We start from the raw sequence: 19,076 nt of genomic DNA on the forward strand, positions 1-19,076 counted from the left end.
AGTTGATTATAAAAGAGAATTCCGTCTCTTTCAAAATTCGAATTAAACCAGTATGCAAACACTGATATTGCTTTATAATAACTCAGTGAGAAATGATCAGAGTTTGATGGTTGTGTCTTTTAATCAGGCGAAACAACTATAACTTTTATCTCAATCACAATTAGCAGCAGAAATGTAGCGAATGTTTTGTCATTTTATTTCAAATTCAGCATGTCTAAAAAGATATGTACTTTAAAATTCGGAATGTCATAAATAGCAACTGTTGAAATTTGGGTTAAAATAGTACAGTTGATACAATTTGCTAAATGTCACATGAGCTGACGCATAAGTTTTTAAAGTTTAAAAATAAACCTTGAGCACCCACTTTATATGTAGTTTATATCCAAAGATGTAACAAAATTCAAACATGGTTTGATTTTACAATGTTTATGCCCTTCAGTGGATCAGGAGTAAGTTTACAGACTCACAAATCTAAATATCCGGGCTTAGAGTTTCCATGATGGACAGAACATAGATAGCCTATTATGTAGATTTGCTCTGTTTTCTTCTGGTATATTTATTATGAATGTGTTATTACATGTAGTTATTAAATTTAATTAATCTCAACCAACTTTTAAGATAACTTGAATATTTATGAATTAGTTGCTGAGTTTACATACAGCCAATAAAGCTCTATATCTGAGTTTGAGTTTTTATTTTTATTAGAACAAAATGCATTAATAAAGAATTGGACAGCAGAATAATACTATATTATACAAAGCTGTAGTCGTAAGTATTCACGCTCTCTATTTGCAACAATGTTTTTGACAATGTATTGTTATAAATATTGCAGATTTGGAACAGAAATAGCTAAAGTTATAGATTTTTTTTCAAACAATAATTTAACCGTAATTACACTATGTAACACAAATTTTGTTCCTGGATAGTAAGTGTTATTTCTCAATTGCTTATGCTGTAAAATTACAGAAGTGGCAGTTATTCCCTTCAAACTTTGGTTTTGTGACCTGGATAATGAAATTTAGAAATTAACCTCTTTTCTGTGTAAAAACGGGCAAAGTTGCACATTTTCATTTGCATAAGGTCTGAATAAAACAGCATATGAATCAAGATTTACTTGTATTCATACAAAAATGAAAAACAAATGTTTAGAAGTGAGTAGTTTTTCGAGATTTGCGACCGTAGTGTAAATCACTTTCACGTATCAGCCCCCAAACAGTTTCCCATTACATTTTCGTTATACGCTCCCAGATCACAAAAGCAAAGTTTGATGTGAAAAATAGGTCTTTTCCATTTACTTTAGGTATAAGCAATTGAGAAATAACATTTTGTGCCCAGGAACAAGAAAAAGTAAATATTTTGTTACATAGTTTTGTTATCCTGTATTCAAAGCAAATTAACCCTTGTTCTTTTAAAACTTTTGTCAATTACTAATTACACCTTATGCCTTTAAAAGTAGTTTTATTATTTTTGAACTATTTACTCATATTTAAATATTTTTAAGTAATGTTACTTAAAAAATGAATATTTTAAAATAATAGCAAGTTTGCAAAAGTATTTCAATATTTAAACTATTTCATTCATAAATGAAAATTCAAAATAATTGTATTTGTTTTGAGCATGATTGCATATTGTTTGTTAATCTGTACTCACATGCCAGTGATACCTCATTTAAGGGTGTTAGACATTTTGTCCAACCAAGTGGCATGCCCCCAGTGGCTCAGTGGTATGTCTGCAGACTTACAACGTTAAAAACCGGGTTTTGATACCCGTGGTGGGCAGAGCACAGATAGCCCATTGTGTAGCTTTGTGCTTAATTCAAAACAACAGTAAAACAACAATCAAGTGGCATTTTTCAGTTTTAACTGAGTTAAAGTGTTTATTACTCCAATTCTCTTAACTTTTAAAGTCACATTCCTAAAATTTAATAAAGTTTTTTTTTGTTTGGCTCCTGAGACAATTTTCAGTAGGGTCAACTTCAGTTTACCAAAAAGCAGTAGGTACCAAATTTCATCCACCAAGAGCAGGGTGGGCAACTTATTTTTCTTAGAGGCCACAACTGTGGCCAATGAAAACAACGTTGGCCACACTATTAAAAAAAATAATTGAAAGATGTTAGTTTAATCAAGATAATTGCATTTCAACTAACCTTCAATGTTAAAATTGATGGGGGTTTTCATCAACACGTTTCATGAGATTTCGCTTAATATCTATGCTCAATGGGCATCTTAGCTCTGCCTCTAAATTCATGTCAGTAAATTGAGATTTGTATCTACACATGAGAAAATCTAGCATACAAATGTTGACTCACGTATCCATGTGGATCCAAACACGGAAAATAATTTTGAAATTGCAATCTTTAAATTTGGAAGACTCATTTATTAGAATTGTGAGCCACATCTCTCTGATAGAAATTTTTGTTTACCTTTTATGTGTTCTACACTTTGCAGGGTAAGCATCTCGTCTTCAAACCCACACTTATCCAAAAATAAAAAAAAGATATAATTTCCTTACTGAAATTTCCTAAGTCAAATTGAATGGGATCATGCAAAAATTCAAGTATCAATTCCAAATTTTTAAATTCGGAGAAACGTGATTGAAATTTTTTAGATAGATTTTTGATCCAATTTACATAAAGATCATCTTTAGTATCAGAGAAATCATTGTTCTTATTATTTTCCAGAAAACTATTCCACTTTGCAAAATGTGTCAAATCATTCCTTTGTAACTGTTCCACAAGGAGGTTTAGCTTTACTTGAAATTCATGAATAGACTGTGATGACTTATTATTTTACCTGTTGCCTGAAGCTTCGTATTCAAATTATTCAAGTCAGCCATCATGTCGCACAAAAAGTGCAAAACACACTGCCATGACAAAGTTTCAGTCTTACCTTTCTCAACAAGATACTCTTTTATTTGAGGAGGAAATAAGGAAGTAAATTGTTCCAAGACTTTTCCTCTACTTAACCATCTTACATTTGCAAAATCAGTAAGATCATCAAAAGTACAGTCACTGCTTTTCTTCAAAGACTCAACAAACTGTCGATGGATGAGAGAGCTTCCACTTCTAATATAATTTACAATTTTTGCATCATTGTCCATCTGAATTTTCAATTCATCACTTTTAGACATCTGAGCAAAAAACATTTTCCTGATACAAAATGTAATGGAAAGATGGCAACGTGGACTTCACATTATTTTCAATTAAATGCTGCTTCAAAAGAGAAACAAATCTTAAATTTGCCCCAGTTATTTCGGAAGCACCAGTTTTTTTAAAATCCAAATTGAATTTTTTTGGCACTTCAAAAAATTTTTCGAAGATATTTATTCCACATGTTCGATCTCGTAATCCACAAAGCCCTAGCATTTCTTCCGTCACTTGAAGATCTGAAGTTACATATCAAACCCAAAATATCAACAGTGCAGTGCCACTAACATCTATTGACTCATCTAGTGCTAAAAAAAATACAAACAGTCTTTTAGTTGTTCAAGCAACTGGTTTTCTATGTCTTTGGCTAACTCTAGCATTCTGCAGACAATCGTTCTTCGACTTAATCGATTTATTTTTGAATCATAATTCTGCGACAGAGTTTCAATTACGATATTCAATATTTCTTTTACTAATTAAGCATCAAAAAATGATTTTTTTAGCTAGAATCCAAGCTACTTTATAACTAGTTAACGTAACTAGTTCCATCGATGATAAAAATCTTTTAGACCTCCCTTTTGTTCATGAAGTTGTGCTTTTAGACAGCTAATTTCATTCATGCGATTTTTGCTATCAACTGGAAATTTTACACGAAATTCGTTGTGAAAAATGTTAAAGTGTTGCTTGAGGTTGTATACTTTATTATTTCTAAAAACGTTGTTACACAAAAGACACACTGGCTTATTATTTGCTTCAATCACTGCAAATTTCAACTCCCAACTTTCATTAAATTCTCATTTCACGTTTTTCCAGTCACGCGCCATTCTATTTTCGGCAGTCATGCCAGCATCAATTAAATTACACCTATTTTCTGAGTGTTCACCATCATCTGGATTCTTTTGTTTTCGAATTATCCACTTATCCATATTATAGGGCTAAAAATAAATATATTTAAACACTTGAAAGTTGCACAATAAAAAATGTTTGCAAGCGCATGCGAACAACACACACTCATAACAAACATCTAAACCAGACTGACGTTATAAAATGGGCGGAGTCTGTGGCAGCGATGAAGCGCGAAACATTAGCAATGACGTGAGGCAGTGCAGTTGCTGATTGCCAAATTTGCAATTGAAAAATAAATTATGGAAAAGTTGATTCGTAAACACGAGCTAGCCATGAGGCCAGTGGATAGCACAATTGTTGCTAGCTCGTGTCTACGAATGGAGTTGCTTACCCCTGAACTAGAGTATTTGTAATTTAACTTTATGTACTAAGTTTTAGCCGAGTAACTTTAAAACTAGTTGCATAAAATATAAGGAAATCACGTTTTGTAGTAAAAGTACGATTTTACGTTTCCATAAAATATTGATTAGGGGGTCCACTGATTTGAAAATTACGGTGAATGTATTCAGCTTAGACGTTTATAACTTTACTATTAGCCCTGGGGACCAAATACATAGTGAGATTATGGACACCAGACATGGCAGGAAGCGCTAAAATATCACTTTTTTTTTTTTTCGTCCTGTCACGTATAGTTTGACTCGTCGGATTTCAGGAAGAACGTTTGACAAAAATTCGGATATGTTTTTGACTATTCAAGACTGTATGAAAAACATAGATCCCTTATAGGTGGAAATAATTTCTTTTTTCTGACCAAAACTTTTAGCCTCACCTGAAATTGCTTCACACTTATTTTAGGATAACTGGCAGTTCAGCTTTTCATTTTCCTTACTCATTTCCTTTTGAAACAAAAGATAATGCTTACATCTTTTAAAACTTTCAGGAAAGAATTGCAATCTTAACGAGAGTCGCTAGTATCAATGTGAGTGGATCTTATTACCTCCACGACCGATAAGGTTATGTTTTCATTCTTGTGCTTGTGTTTGTTAGCAGGATTTCCCGAAAACAGCTTGATGGATCTGGACGAAAGTTGGTTACATTTTGTCTGTGACTCAACTTAGAGGTTTTAGAGGGTCAAGGGTCACAGAAAAAAAATCCTATGTGTTAACATGGAAGAGATTTTTCTCACAATTTTTGCTCTATAATAACTCATTCAAAAATGATTGGAGTTTGATTAAACTTGGAGGACGTATCTAAAATGTTATTTCTCATTATTCTGCCAAAGATGGCCTTTGTCCTTTAATGATAACGAACGTAGAGACAGAGTTTCATATTTTTCAAGGGCTGAATATGATCAACACTGTGTGACAGAAGTGTGGGCTCTACTGAGTGTCCATCTAGTTTGCTTGTTAATTAACGTGTTAATCTGCTGCTTGTTAGACATCTTGTCAGGTTTGCGTTTACTGTCATATGGAAGTATCCTATATGGGTTGAGAAGCCTGGTTATGTTTAAAGGCCATTACTAGAGCGTGAATGAAAAGATCATGTGTGCCATGATTGTTTGAATTATCACTGAAAGAACTCCAGAGAGATATAATACATTTTTAATGCATTTAAACACACTTATACTGTTTTATTTGAAGAGCTGGTTGTTTTTCCTTTTGTGTTTTTTCTATATGTATTGATAATAGCGTATATACGCTTGCATGCATTCGTAAATATAGTGTATAAATATTAAGATTTGTTATTGAAACAAAAAGGTTTGTATGGCTTAAGGCTACTACATATCAAAGTTCAAACTTGTACTGTTTGAAACTAACAAAGGTTTGTAGTTGTATTGTTAACTCATTGTTTTAGTTTACACTAGTGTTGATGTTATGGTTCATCACAAAGTAAAATACAATGTATATATTAAAAAGAGGTGATTCACTCCAAGCATTCTGCCTATCTGACAGTTTAAGCTTATCCTGTGAACATATGTTGTTGTAATGTAGTAAGTGTTGTGTGTTTGTACATAATGATTTTTTAAACTAAAGGCTTCCAGCGATCACATATTTATCACCACTCCCACCCACCCCCAACCTTTGTTGATATAATCTGGCAAGAGCTTCTCTGTAATGACGAAATTCTTCTTACTTAATTAACTATACTCGTAGATATGCTGAGTTTAATTAAAAAAAGTATTTTGGTTTATGGATTGGTGAGAAAGTGCAAGAACGTGGTTTGTGTAGTGTTCATGATATAAACAAAGCAAGGCTTCTATTTAATGTAAATTATAACCTGAGGAATGTTTTTGTTGTTTTTTTTCTGGAGCATGTGTAAAATTTTGGTACTAAACCCTGTATATGTTCGAATCTGGGATAAATTTCATAAACCACAAGAGGGAAGGGATCCTCAGTGTGGAGGATAAGAATAAATTAATCTATCATACCTTGGGCATGGTCAGATACATCAATCGAAAGAATTTGACGCCTGTGAGTATGAATAGAAGATTATTTCAGTTTTTAATTATTGCTTGTGAAGCAGATTTGGAAAGGTGTATATGTGTGTGTGTGCATATAGTTATATATGTATGTGTATATATAACAACTGTGAAGTAACACTTGTGTATGTGTGGGAAGGTGTTTCTTTAAACTATGTAAAATATGAAATTAAAAGTAGGGAAGTAAGGTCGCTGTTACTCTAAGGGAGGAATGGATGTGTTGGTAGTAAGCATTTCAAAGAGAAGGCTTTTTAAGGATTAGATCTGCCACCCATTAGAGCCACATTTCAGACAATGATGTTCATGTGTTAAGATTTTGTGTTTTGTGGCTTTCTTCATTTAAATATAAACACTAAGAATAGCGTTGACTTGTTGACATTTAATATTTGACTTGATTTCTAGGTTTTGAAATCATCACTAGATCTGGTGTCGATCAGTTTATCATTTACTGTCACACCATTTGACTCAGTGTGTCTTGTATTGGTAGGTATTATGCATTGTGGAATAGATTTAACCTGCTTAAGTTTAATCTTGCAGTCATTGAGACGTCCCACACGACCATCAGACTCATTCAAAACTCTATTTGTATCTAACCTTAAATGAAAGTAGTCAAGGCAGTCAATTAACTGCTTTAATTACATTAAATACACAGCACTACTTTAACAGTGTATAAACTTTGTACATTAAAATGCAAAACACCACAACCAAAAAAATGTTTTGTACACAAAGCATGAATTCCTTCCAAAGATATATATCTATATATGCACATGCATGTGGAAAATTGAACCTGTAGTTCATTTACCTTAATGAATAACAATTGACAGTATGTTCATGTCTGTGTTATAAGTATGTGTTCATCATCCACATCATCTAGCTCTCAAGTTTTATTGAATCGAAGATAACTACACCAGTAGTACTGAAAACATGCTTGTTAGGTAGTTAGGTTTTGAGCCAAGTTTCAACTGAAAAATAAAAAGTTAAAAATCAGTTTGGCAATTGCTCATATTTGCTTAATTCTGTGGTTCTTTGGTATGGAATACTTCAATAGTATAATGAACTTTTAATACCCATAGAAAACTTGAAATAAAATAACAGTATTTTCCTCACATTTTTTTTATACTGTATTCATTCAGAGTTATATTTATTATCATTAGGATATTAACTTTGCACTTTCAAATTTGTTGGAGTGGCATTTTTTTTATGAGTGTGTTTATACATGTTTTCTCTTTTGTTATAATGAGATAAAAGCCACAGTTTATATTAATTAACTCGTAATCAAGCATTTCAACTAAATATTACACTATGTTTTTTAGATTTTTATAAGTTATACATTTGGGAATCATTGAGGTTATAGTTGATTGATAATACTGGTAAAATCAAACCCTTAATTAAGTAATGCTTACAAACATATCATTAGTTAATGTGTAATTAGCCACTTGGATATTAATGGAGCTCACCTCACAGCAAGTTACAAATTATAACACTGAAAGTTTGGCTCAATCAGAACTAGAGGTTCTATGAATGTGCTTCAGAAATGTTCAACATAATTCCATCTGGAAGATTAGCAACTTAATATCAAAAGTAAATTTTATACTGCTAAATAATACAGAATTTTTTAAGACGGTTTAGCAGTTTAATGACTTGAATGCATCTGTTGTTACTTTTTTCAGTGGTTTGCATTTCAGACTTTATGTTGAATTGTTTTTTGCTCTTATTGTTGTTGTGGTAGGTCATTTTTTCTGAACCAGAAATGCCATGTTTTTGAAAGACAGAGGGATTACACAAGAACTGCACATTTTGAAATGATTGCATACACTGTCTAGTTACTGATCAGAGAAAGTGTAGAAAGATAATTCATTTATACCTTAGTTCTAGTTTAGTTGCAAAAATGCATATCACACCTTAGGTTTGTGGGGACATTATATGAGTAAAGTTCAAATCCTATCATTAGATCAGACAAGATAATAGTACAAGGTTTAGCAATAGGTGCAAAAGACTAATTGTTTTTCATTTAGTCTGTCACTTTTAGGGATGGCTACATACAATTACCTTTGTGTTGCTTTGATTGAAAATTCTAAATCAATAAACAAACTCAACAAATACTTACTGAATTGTCATAGCTGCTGACAAACTCATTAAGTTTGTGCCTGGATTTGTATTATATGTAATGTTTTCTGTTACTTAAGGTTCATTTGCAACAGTGTGCATTATAATAAAATTATAATTTATATATCTTCATTGAGAAATGATTAATGATTTTCACCTCTGCTTTTCAAGGTTTATGGGTGTCTGTGTCCATGAAGGCCAGCTGCATGCCCTGACTGAAGTAAGCATAGTTTAATATTTTAAAGCCTCTGTTATATTAATATGTACATATAAAGCCATTACTCATGCAGTTCTTAATGGTACAATTTACAATAGTAGACAGAAGTTTCACCACCACATGTCTAACGAGAATAGTAAACTTAAACTTTTTGTATTGGTTAGTTTTATATCCTGATCAACTCTTATGAAAGGGTTTGTTAGTATTATAAATTTATTCAATTTACTTGTTGGCCATTTATTTATTTTTATATGTGTAAATAATCTCCTGTATTCTATTGTCATGCATTGTTGAACTAAAGGGTCGTGAGTGATCCATGCTTATACTAATTTTATTAAAATAACTTAAAATCTCACTGTATTTCAGTAAACATCTTATGATTATAAGTGGTTCTTTGTAAATATGCACTGAATAGAAAACAAACGTTTTTCTTGTTTTTCTTATTATCTTTATGTTTAATATTAGATTCATGTTGCACTCCAGAAAAAAGATTATAGCACCCCCCCCAAAGATATGCATAGGTGGAAGTTAATTTCTCATGAGTTTACATATTTTTAAATTGAAATCATAATACTTTTACATTCTATAAAAAAAAATTAAAAGTGCATTTAATAAGAGTTTAGGCAAAGAAACATGTAATATCAAAGGACATCATAGGTATCTATGAAGTGGAAATAAAAAAATATAAAAGTATCAGAGTGCTTTTCTTCTAGGTGAAACTTGAATTGTGTGTGTATGCTTGGGTAACTATAACCAATCTTGCTTTCACATTGAAATTCTTGGAAACTAAAATATGTCTACCAGGTTTGTTATTAAGAAGAAAGACATAGGAGGTAATTCATAATTACCAGTAATTTTCATTTTCAAACATTTTAATTATTTCCTGCTTACTCAATTAGAACAGTAAGTACCATATAGAATTAATATTTATTGTGTTATTGAACATATTCTATTGCCCACTTACAAAGAAATGACCTGAGGAACATAAACACTGGTTATCAACCAAATATAAACACGTGTATGTGTCATAAAATAATGAAATTTAATACATTTTCAGTTATTTATTTAAAAATTCTTTTCATTTTAAGACATTTTATAGTGAAAGTAACAGTGATAAAATTTTAACCATATAGATATAAACTTGCGTATTGTGTGCCTAAAACAATACAAAGACCAATGATAATAATAATATATACATTCTTGCTCTATGGAGGGTTGAGTACATTAAATTAAAAATGAGAACAACCTTAAATATCTTAATCAGCAAGTCACATGACAACCACAAGTAATATAAAGTTGTGGTGAAGCAGAATGTATCAGAACTGTATTTTGACATTTGTAAGTAGTGTGATAACACCAAAAATATAGTGTTTTTTTGAAAGGCATGAAAAAGATAATTTCTTTGCAAAATATTTATATACACAGATTCTAAAGTGTTTGATGATTAATTTATAACTCTAAAGAAAGGAGTGTATCCCTTGCATTTAATGGATTTGGAAAACAAAGGGACATGGATCATTCATAGAGAGACCTGCAACCAGATGTATCCTAGGCAGACTAAGCAAATTGTGGCATTTAGTAACAGTTGAGACTCCATGGACACAAAGATCAATAGCTAAAGCCATTCATGTGCCCCAGACAATACACAACATAATCAAGATAGAATTCATCTGGACAAAATATACAAGTTGCTTGCATGACATATTCATTCAACCATTATTTATTCCAAGTAGCTGGAGAATAAAGCAGGTATTCATGCTATTCCATTTGAAGACATGCTGGTCAGATTGTACAATGCATTGCGCAATAGATCTCTGTGCAGTTGGACTATTGAAATGTCTGTTTAAAAATTATCATTCTAATATAGATTGCTTATAGAAAGCTTCAGAAAACTAATGTGATTTGGACATCATAGCCTTCTGATGGAGCCTTTTGTAATAGAAACTATACTGCAGGGTGAAAATATATGGGCAATAAATAGGACATAACTAGATCTGACAACATGGGTAGTAATAATGTTGGACAGAATTGATAATTTGGCATATGTTTCTGCAATAGATATTTCATTCTAAAATGACTCATCAGCCAAAAACCAAAGTACATGTTTCAGTCTTCCCTTCCAGAGTGATGCCTGGCTAGAGATGTCATAGACATCTGCTTAAACAAGAACATTATTGGTAAACCTGGGAAACCCTGACCATTCAAAGGTGTTCAGAATAGCCGTGCTACAATACCAGAATGTGTCAACAACTGTCAAATTCTTGGCTGAATATGCATTCACTATAGGAAGGTTGGCTGGATGAAATCCAACCACTGTGGCTGCTGATGCTGTGAGCTTCTTCCTCTCTTGTGACCAGTTTGAAGTTACTACCTCAAATTTCTATCAGGGTGAGAATGTCTCTCATTCCCAGACAATGCTTCATCATCTATTTTGCTGTCTTTTATAAATTTATCACAGTCTACTGACACCACTGTAGAATATGCTTTATCATGTAAATGATGTAGGTTCTCCATGTAAAAAAACAAATTATCTGTGGGACCACACTTTCAAGTCTTGGACTTGACTCCATGGATAGCTCAGTTTTATCTTGGTAGAAAGTTAGTGCATTTCAGCCATGACTATATCCTAGTCATATAAATGCTCTTTGCTTAAGTGCTGAATTGAGTTGAGTACTGGTTGACCATATTTAACATCAGACATTTATGGCAGTTATCTGTTTTGAATTTATCAAAAAATTGTCAAAGTCTCCTTTAGTTGCTCCCTTAATTATCAGATGAGAAACCTGTTTAGCCTTATTCACAAAGACTTGTGGTTGCAGTATCAGTTACTTACTTATGAAGGCTTGTCAAGCACCAGGATGAGATATCCTATGTGTCAGTGGGTATAGATGAAAGTTAAATGCCTGTTTCTGGGCAATAGAATGATGAGTTGCTGTGGACAGCTCATTCATAGGCTTTTTGCAAAACAACCCAAGGTTTATCAATGACTCATGTTTGCAGTGGAATTACACCTTCCATCATAGAGAGGATAGTGACTGCCCCATAGATCAAAATCTCAACCAGTTGTTGCCTGCTGCCTAATCTGTTAACAGAATAGTTTGAAATGACAGATGCTAACTACTAGTTATACTTCCAATCTGTTTTAGCTAGTCTTTGTTAGTATTGACTAGAATTGGAGTTGTATTACCATAGTTGGTAAATGCCTAGGAGTCCTATAGAAATAACCCAGTTTTGTCTCATAGTTGTCAAATAACATCACCATGACGATCCTTATTCGCCCATGTTTCATGCACACTGAAAAAAAAATTCAAGTGGTCGTTTTGAGTCCATCAGATTCTTTAGATGCAGTGAGACTGTGTTCATAGACATTCACAAAAAAATTAAAATCTGACGTTGAGGAGAATACTTCCCAATGACTTTTTTAGATAGTTGAAACAAATCCTGGTCATGACACCAGAATTTTTCCTTACTACCTTACTTTGAGGAAGTTGAAATACACAGGCCTGTAATCTGAGGGTCGCGGGTTCGAATCCACGTCGCACCAAACACGCTTACCCTTTCAGCCGTGGGGAAGTTATAAAACAACGGTCGATCCCACTATTCGTTGGTAAAAGAGTAGCTCAAGAGTTGACAGTGGGTCGTGATTACTAGCTGCCTTTCCTCTAGTTTTACACTGCTAAATTAGAGACGGGTAACGCAGATAGCTTTCATGTAGCTTTGCGCGAAATTCAAAATCATATAATCATATACACTGGTTTGTTATTTCGTTAATATCTGCAAACATCAAGAAAAGCGACAAGGAAATGCATCATGATGTTAAACTGGATTTTGACTTAACTGAATTAAATCATGAAAGAAACTGAACACACTATATAAATAAATTTAGTTCAGTTACAATACGTAAATAAGTACACTGAATAGAAAGCGGTGTTTTTACTGGAGATTAAATGGCTCTAGAGTATATCTTTTCCATAATAAGGCTATTTCTTCAGAAGAACTTGTTGTCGCACTTCAATAAAACATGGCATTATATACAAAAATATATAATGCCATCTCTCATAGTGCGTGTTTACTACCTATGTCAATGTTGGTCATTCCAAAGGAAAAATAAAGAAATTGTCTTTAAGGTATCAATCAATCTTTCAGTGGTAAATATTACTGTCAACGCTTACACAATATATTCTACCTTACAATAATATTTTTCATTAAAGAGCACGTATCATACCAAAGAAAAATGACCCATAACAACAGGTAACTATAGCGAAAGGAAGTTAACTACATTCCTTGACCAGCTTACTGTTGTTAGAATTACCCATGCAGCTAGAAACATCTATTATGATACGTACGAAACCCAGGGAATGGAACGATTTTAAAGTTCTGAACGAACATTTTGCGTTCGCCTAACTGAATAAAACAGGAAGTAACAAAATATTCGTTCCCATACTACATAGCTTGTAGCATACTGTGAAATCTTTCAGTGGATAATTGTTTCCACGTTTTATTAATCATGGAGATAACAAGTAGAAATTGTACAGATGCTGATTCTTCATAGAAAAAACTCCACGGTATAAGCACATGTAAACAAGCATAGTTTATGTTATACTCAAAAACTTTGTTTTTGCACTGTGATGTCATGGCGGTTGTTTTTCCCGTTTAGGAGAATCTTTATTTTAAATCTGTTTTTCTTCTGATCCAAGCCTAAGTAAGGCAGTACACACCAAACATTAAAAATAACTGGTCGTTTGCCAAAAAGTCGTTTCATATGGACTAAAATCCTCGTTTGCTGCATTTAATAACGTGTTGTTGCTCACGTTCACTGTAAGTGTAGCAAGGTGTGTTGTTTACGTTAACGAAGCAGTTTTTTGTTTTAGTAGTGGCAGCTACCTGTGTAGTTATAAAATACTTTTTTAACAAAGAAAGTTGTAAAATTACATATTTTTTTTAATCTTTGTTTATCCAGAATGATGCATTGTATGAATCATACTATACTGATTATATTATGCATTTTGTTCATACAGGGTGTTCGGAAAGTCACTGTGCACTTATATATTTATTAACAGACATGTTTCTATACAGAATACAGGAGGTAAATATGAATGACAATTATAAACAATGTTGAAAGTGACCCCCGTTGATATCAATACAGGCCTGGATCCTTCTTATTTTGTATCTAAACACTGTTATCAATTGCTGACTTGAAATAGACTTAATAAAATATGATTACCAAACTGCACAGTGACTTTCCGAACACCCTGTATAACATTCAGGTGGCACATGAGCTGTAAATAATGCAAGTTTGTTACTTTGTATAAAATACGCAAGCACCTAGTGGTAAAACTTACTATACCAACATGTATGTCATATGCCATTTATAGAGAATAGACGAGTATTACATATTTCTGCTAACTAATATTATTGACCCAAATTATTTTGGAAAGATAATAAAACATGAAGACAAGTATTGTTTGTATATATACTGAGGATAAGATAACCATAAATTGAGAACCACCCTCAACAACTATTAAAAATCGCTACACATCTATTAGTATACGAATGAATGAAACTTCAATAAATCGCGGTATTTTTTCATTAGTTATATTTTTCTAACCCTGTTGCAGACCACGTGGGAAACACTTACATAATATACTTGTCATATTGCAGTTTCCTTACCATACGTAAGCAAGGCTGTATTTACTGTTGTGTTTTTGTACATATATACATAACAATAAATATTGATATTAAACAACAAATGATATTAAATAAATCCATTGTATTCATTTTTACAGCCTTCACACACCTACGTCGGTCGAAGGCCAACGAGTTTAAAACTATTTCGTATTCATGAATAACTGGCATGGTAACTGGAATATTTTGTGGAAAACATTTATCTGGATTTTTTTTGTGACAACAACTCCATTTAAAGAAAACTTTATTTATTACTCAGTATTTCGCTTCATAATTTATTAGTTATACTAAGTCGGAATAAAGATTCGTCACGGTTCAGCATAATACACGAGGAATTTATTAACAAAACACGTACAGTAACTAATACGGTATTGTTATACTGAAGTATTATATAATACATTGTAGGGTGTAAAAGCCGATATGTTAAAACAAAATTATACCTACCTTTAGATTTAATGTATTAATGTGAAAATGATTAACAGCAAAATGTTTCAATATTATTTTATGAAGCAGTTTTGGTCAATTTTTCCAAAAGTAAAACTAAATGTTACTTGTTTTTATTGGATTACTTGTGCTGGTTATCAGTCAGCTATGACAACATTACGTTGTTTCGTAGTATTGTAAACAATTAAAGCTACTTCCTCGCTTTTGTTGTGAATTTCTAAGAATGAGTAAACTGTTAAGTTAAATTAATAATATCAAATCACTTTCTTTTGTTGAATTATTTGACACTTTCCACTGTGTTACTGCTTAGTTTCTAGTGTTTACTCTTGCTAAGACCTACTTGCAATTTCTCTTTCTCCGGTGACTCAGCGGAAATCTTATAGCACTAAAAATGTGGTTTCAATACCCACGGTGGGCAGGGAACTGATATCCCATTGTGTGGCTTTGCGCTTAGCAACAAACAAACAAGCAAAAAGTAGCACCTTCTCTCCGAAGATGGCAGAATATTGTAAGTTGAAACAGAACTGTTGAAAAGTTAGATTAGTTGAAACATTCTTACCTAAAAAAGTTAATTAACAAATTTTACTGTGCTCAGTAATCAGTATTTGAAATTCTCATTACTTAAAGATGTGCATTAACTTTTAATAATGGGATCCGATCTGGTTAGGCGTAATCAGACTGCGAGTATGAGGATTCGTAGTTCGCGACTTGTTGTTCCAAAATACGTGTTCAGTAATGTGAGCCCAGGGATGCACCATAAGATAGTGAGTGTTGATCGTATCTCACTGTTCGACGAACAGAGTAGCGTAAGGGTTGACAGTATGTGCCTTCCGTTCTAATCTATCAGTTCAAATTTAGAACAGCTAAACGAATGTAGTCCCATAACCGAGGAAATTACAATTGTCGGTGACTTGTAATAAACACCCACCCATTAGTTTTCTAAATTGGTTTCTTGATAGATCATGAAATTCAACACAGTATTGTAGGATCTCACTTTATATTCAAGTGAAAAAATGAATTAATTCGTATTTCATAGGCCTATAATGCGTGTTTTGTTTGTCTTTATTTATCGTGAATAGACAAGAAGTTTCTCATTTGCTTTGTAACGCTAACACGCAAACGCTGTTACGTTATATCTCCGTGACTGCACTACATATGTATAAAAAAACGTTAACTAAATCAGAGCTGTAAGAGGCAAATTAGAAGTTGCGGTAATAAAGTTTATTTGACTGAGCAAATCAGGAAATGTGCACAAAGGCGCATCCGTTACGGCATGGTCAAGGACTCGCCTTAGGGCTTTGAAAGCTGTTTGTTTGTCTTTTGAATTTCGCGCAAAGCTACACGAGGGCTAACTGCGCTATCCGCCCCTAATTTAGCAGTATAAGACTAGAGGGAAGGCAAATAGTCATTACCATCCACCGCCAACTCTTGGGCTACTCTTTTATCAACGAATAGTGGGATTGACCGTAACATCATAACGCCCCCACGGCTGAAGAGGCGAGCATGTTTGGCGCGACAGGGATTCGAACCCGCAAACCCTAGGATTACGAGTCGAGTGCCTTAACCACCTGGCCATGCCGGGCCGATTTTAGACTTGCGATAGGCCATTAATCAGATTGTCTGTCCAGCAGCATCAATGACAAAGCGACAAGAATTAAACTAAAACATAAGTTATAAATCTGGTAACAGTGGAACTAACTTGACCTTCAAGCAGTGATTATCCACTCAACAATACTTTGTACAAAAGTATTCGTTACGGGGGCGGGCACATTTGCTCGTTATTTCATCAAAAATAAAAGTTCTAATATAACTTATTGTTGTAAATTCATAAATCATAAAAGTGTTAACTCATTGATGGTGGAATTATGTTAATTATGTCTAACAGATTTTTAGGTTTAGATGAGGGAAGAATAAAGTTAAATTTACCGCATTGTCAGTGAATAATTGTTGTAATTGTATACATAACTACTGCTCAATCAGTAAGTTTATGGTGCATAATTTCTAATTGTTGTTTGCATAAGTTGCTTTGCCACGTAAAATTAGGAGTACTATGACATGAGTAGATTTATTTTTGATAACACTATGTAACAAAATTTTTACTTTTTCTTGTTCCGGGGTAGAAAGTGTTATTTCCAAATTGCTTATGCCTAAAGTAAATGGAAAAGACCTGTTTTTCTCTTCACACTTTACTTTTGTGACCTGGGAGCGTATAACGAAAACATGATGGGAAATTATATTTGAGGGCTGATACTTGAAAGTGATTTACATTACAGTCGCAAATCTCGAAACATTACTTACTCACTTCTAAACATTTTTGTATAACTTTAGTAAAAATACATGTAAATCTTGCTTCATATGTTGTTTTATTCAGATCTTATATAAAGAAAATTTGCCCGTTTTACACAGAAAATAGTTTAATATCTAAATTTCATTATCCAGGTCACAAAAGTAAAGTTTGAAGGGAATAATGTCCATTTTCTGTACTTTTACAACATAAGCAATTAAGAAATAACACATACTATCCAGGAACAAAACTTGTGTTACATAGTGTAATTAAAGATCTTCGAAGTTACTATTATAAACTAATTTGATGCGTAAACGAAAAATGCCTGACAAACAGGACATTCTTATGAATACAATTTGGAATTAGCGACACATTTCCACTAAAATGTATTGGGGACGCTCGATAACATCGTGATCACAATGTGTTCCCTCCACACTTAGCAATTTATCTGTCTAACTTAGTATGCCACGTAGTATTGTTTGAAAATTAGTAAAATGTATTGTATACGGTTAAAAACAAGATTCCGTACGAATTACCTGAATGCTTAATTATTGTATAATCCACAATATATCTATTTCACTACTGTTATAGTACGCCTTTTATTCTGAGCCAGCAATGCTCCGGGTCCCATAGTAAGCTTCTACACGGTTTATTCGCTGCTTTATTTTACAGTGAAGTGGTTCTTTGTTGTACGTATTTTGAATAAATGTGATTTCCAATGTAGCTTTTTTCCTGTCCTCCGCTAGTACAGCGGGAAATCTGTGGATTTACAATGCTAACGTCAGGAGTTCAATTCCCCTCGGTGGACTCAGCAGATAGCCCGATGTGACTTTGCAATAAGAAAACACATACACTTCTATTAAAACAAAAGAAAAACAGAAACTCGGATATTAAACTATTCAGAAGCGTTGGGTTACATTATGTATTTTAATAACTTCTCCGTATTCTGTTGTATTATAAAGAATGAGACTATGCGGTGTTAAATTAAATAATTTGTCAATACCAGAGAGTTCTATGCTCGTGCGATACTGATATTTAAAATTCCTTCGAAACGTAGGAGGTTGTTGAAGTCGGGTAATTGTTTACAAGGACATCTATATAAATAATACGCTTGCGTTCGTGCGTGCAGATTTTGTTTTCACACATTTCTCGGTTAAACGCTACAAATCTCAAATCGTTTGCTCGAGGAGTACAGATTACATATTTGTAAAGTAATTCACACAACCAATTAACCTACGTGTAATTTCCTTTAAAAATGAACATAACATACAATTGCTGTGGACTTTCTACTCTTATTTAGATCTAAAATATGCATACTTATCACTTTGTAAACATGCATTCGGATGTATCTGCATAAATAGCTAAGTTTGGCTTCATTACAACCTTACATATACTTTACTTTGCAATAATTTACCTTCGTCTCGCTTCATAGATTGCCACAAAACACTTTTTAACTATTTTTCTGTATAGTATACGGGTTTTATTTTTTGTTTTTATGACTTCTTTGACTCAACAAAATGCCTCCAAGAAAGGGTAGCGTAAATACCGTGCGTGAAAATGATAGAATACCGAAAATTCAATTTAGGGCAGGAAAACTGCTACAAATGTTTGAGGGTCGCGTCTAGTTGTGAACCAAGCCATGAATCGCTTAATAAGACAATGCACGAGTGGTCGAATGAAGGACTGTAATTTCTGACCCTCACATTTACCAAACTCCACAGCAGTTATTGCTCATTTCTGATTTTTCATCGTGTGTGTATAAGTTAACTAAAATAACTCGTTGAAGTTTTTACGATAGGAGTTTGACCTGTGTGTATTGTGGAAGATATACTGAGGTGCTACAGATATCTGTTCAGTTTGGAGACATACG

The 19,076-nt window shown here is 33.1% G+C and overlaps 1 protein-coding gene across 3 annotated transcripts in view; it reads left to right on the plus strand.

The window, feature by feature from the left end:
• The window catches only part of LOC143240713 (dual specificity testis-specific protein kinase 2-like), a 68,599-nt gene that overhangs the window by 30,196 nt on the left and 19,327 nt on the right, over nt 1-19,076 (plus strand). For all 3 annotated transcript variants that reach the window (XM_076483625.1, XM_076483646.1, XM_076483635.1), the window contains exon 4: nt 8,748-8,796. In XM_076483625.1, the coding sequence (XP_076339740.1) occupies nt 8,748-8,796 (49 nt within the window). The remainder of the gene's footprint in view (nt 1-8,747; nt 8,797-19,076) is intronic.

Source organism: Tachypleus tridentatus, chromosome 2 (genome assembly GCF_004210375.1).
Source record: "Tachypleus tridentatus isolate NWPU-2018 chromosome 2, ASM421037v1, whole genome shotgun sequence".
Lineage (NCBI taxonomy): Eukaryota > Metazoa > Arthropoda > Merostomata > Xiphosura > Limulidae > Tachypleus > Tachypleus tridentatus.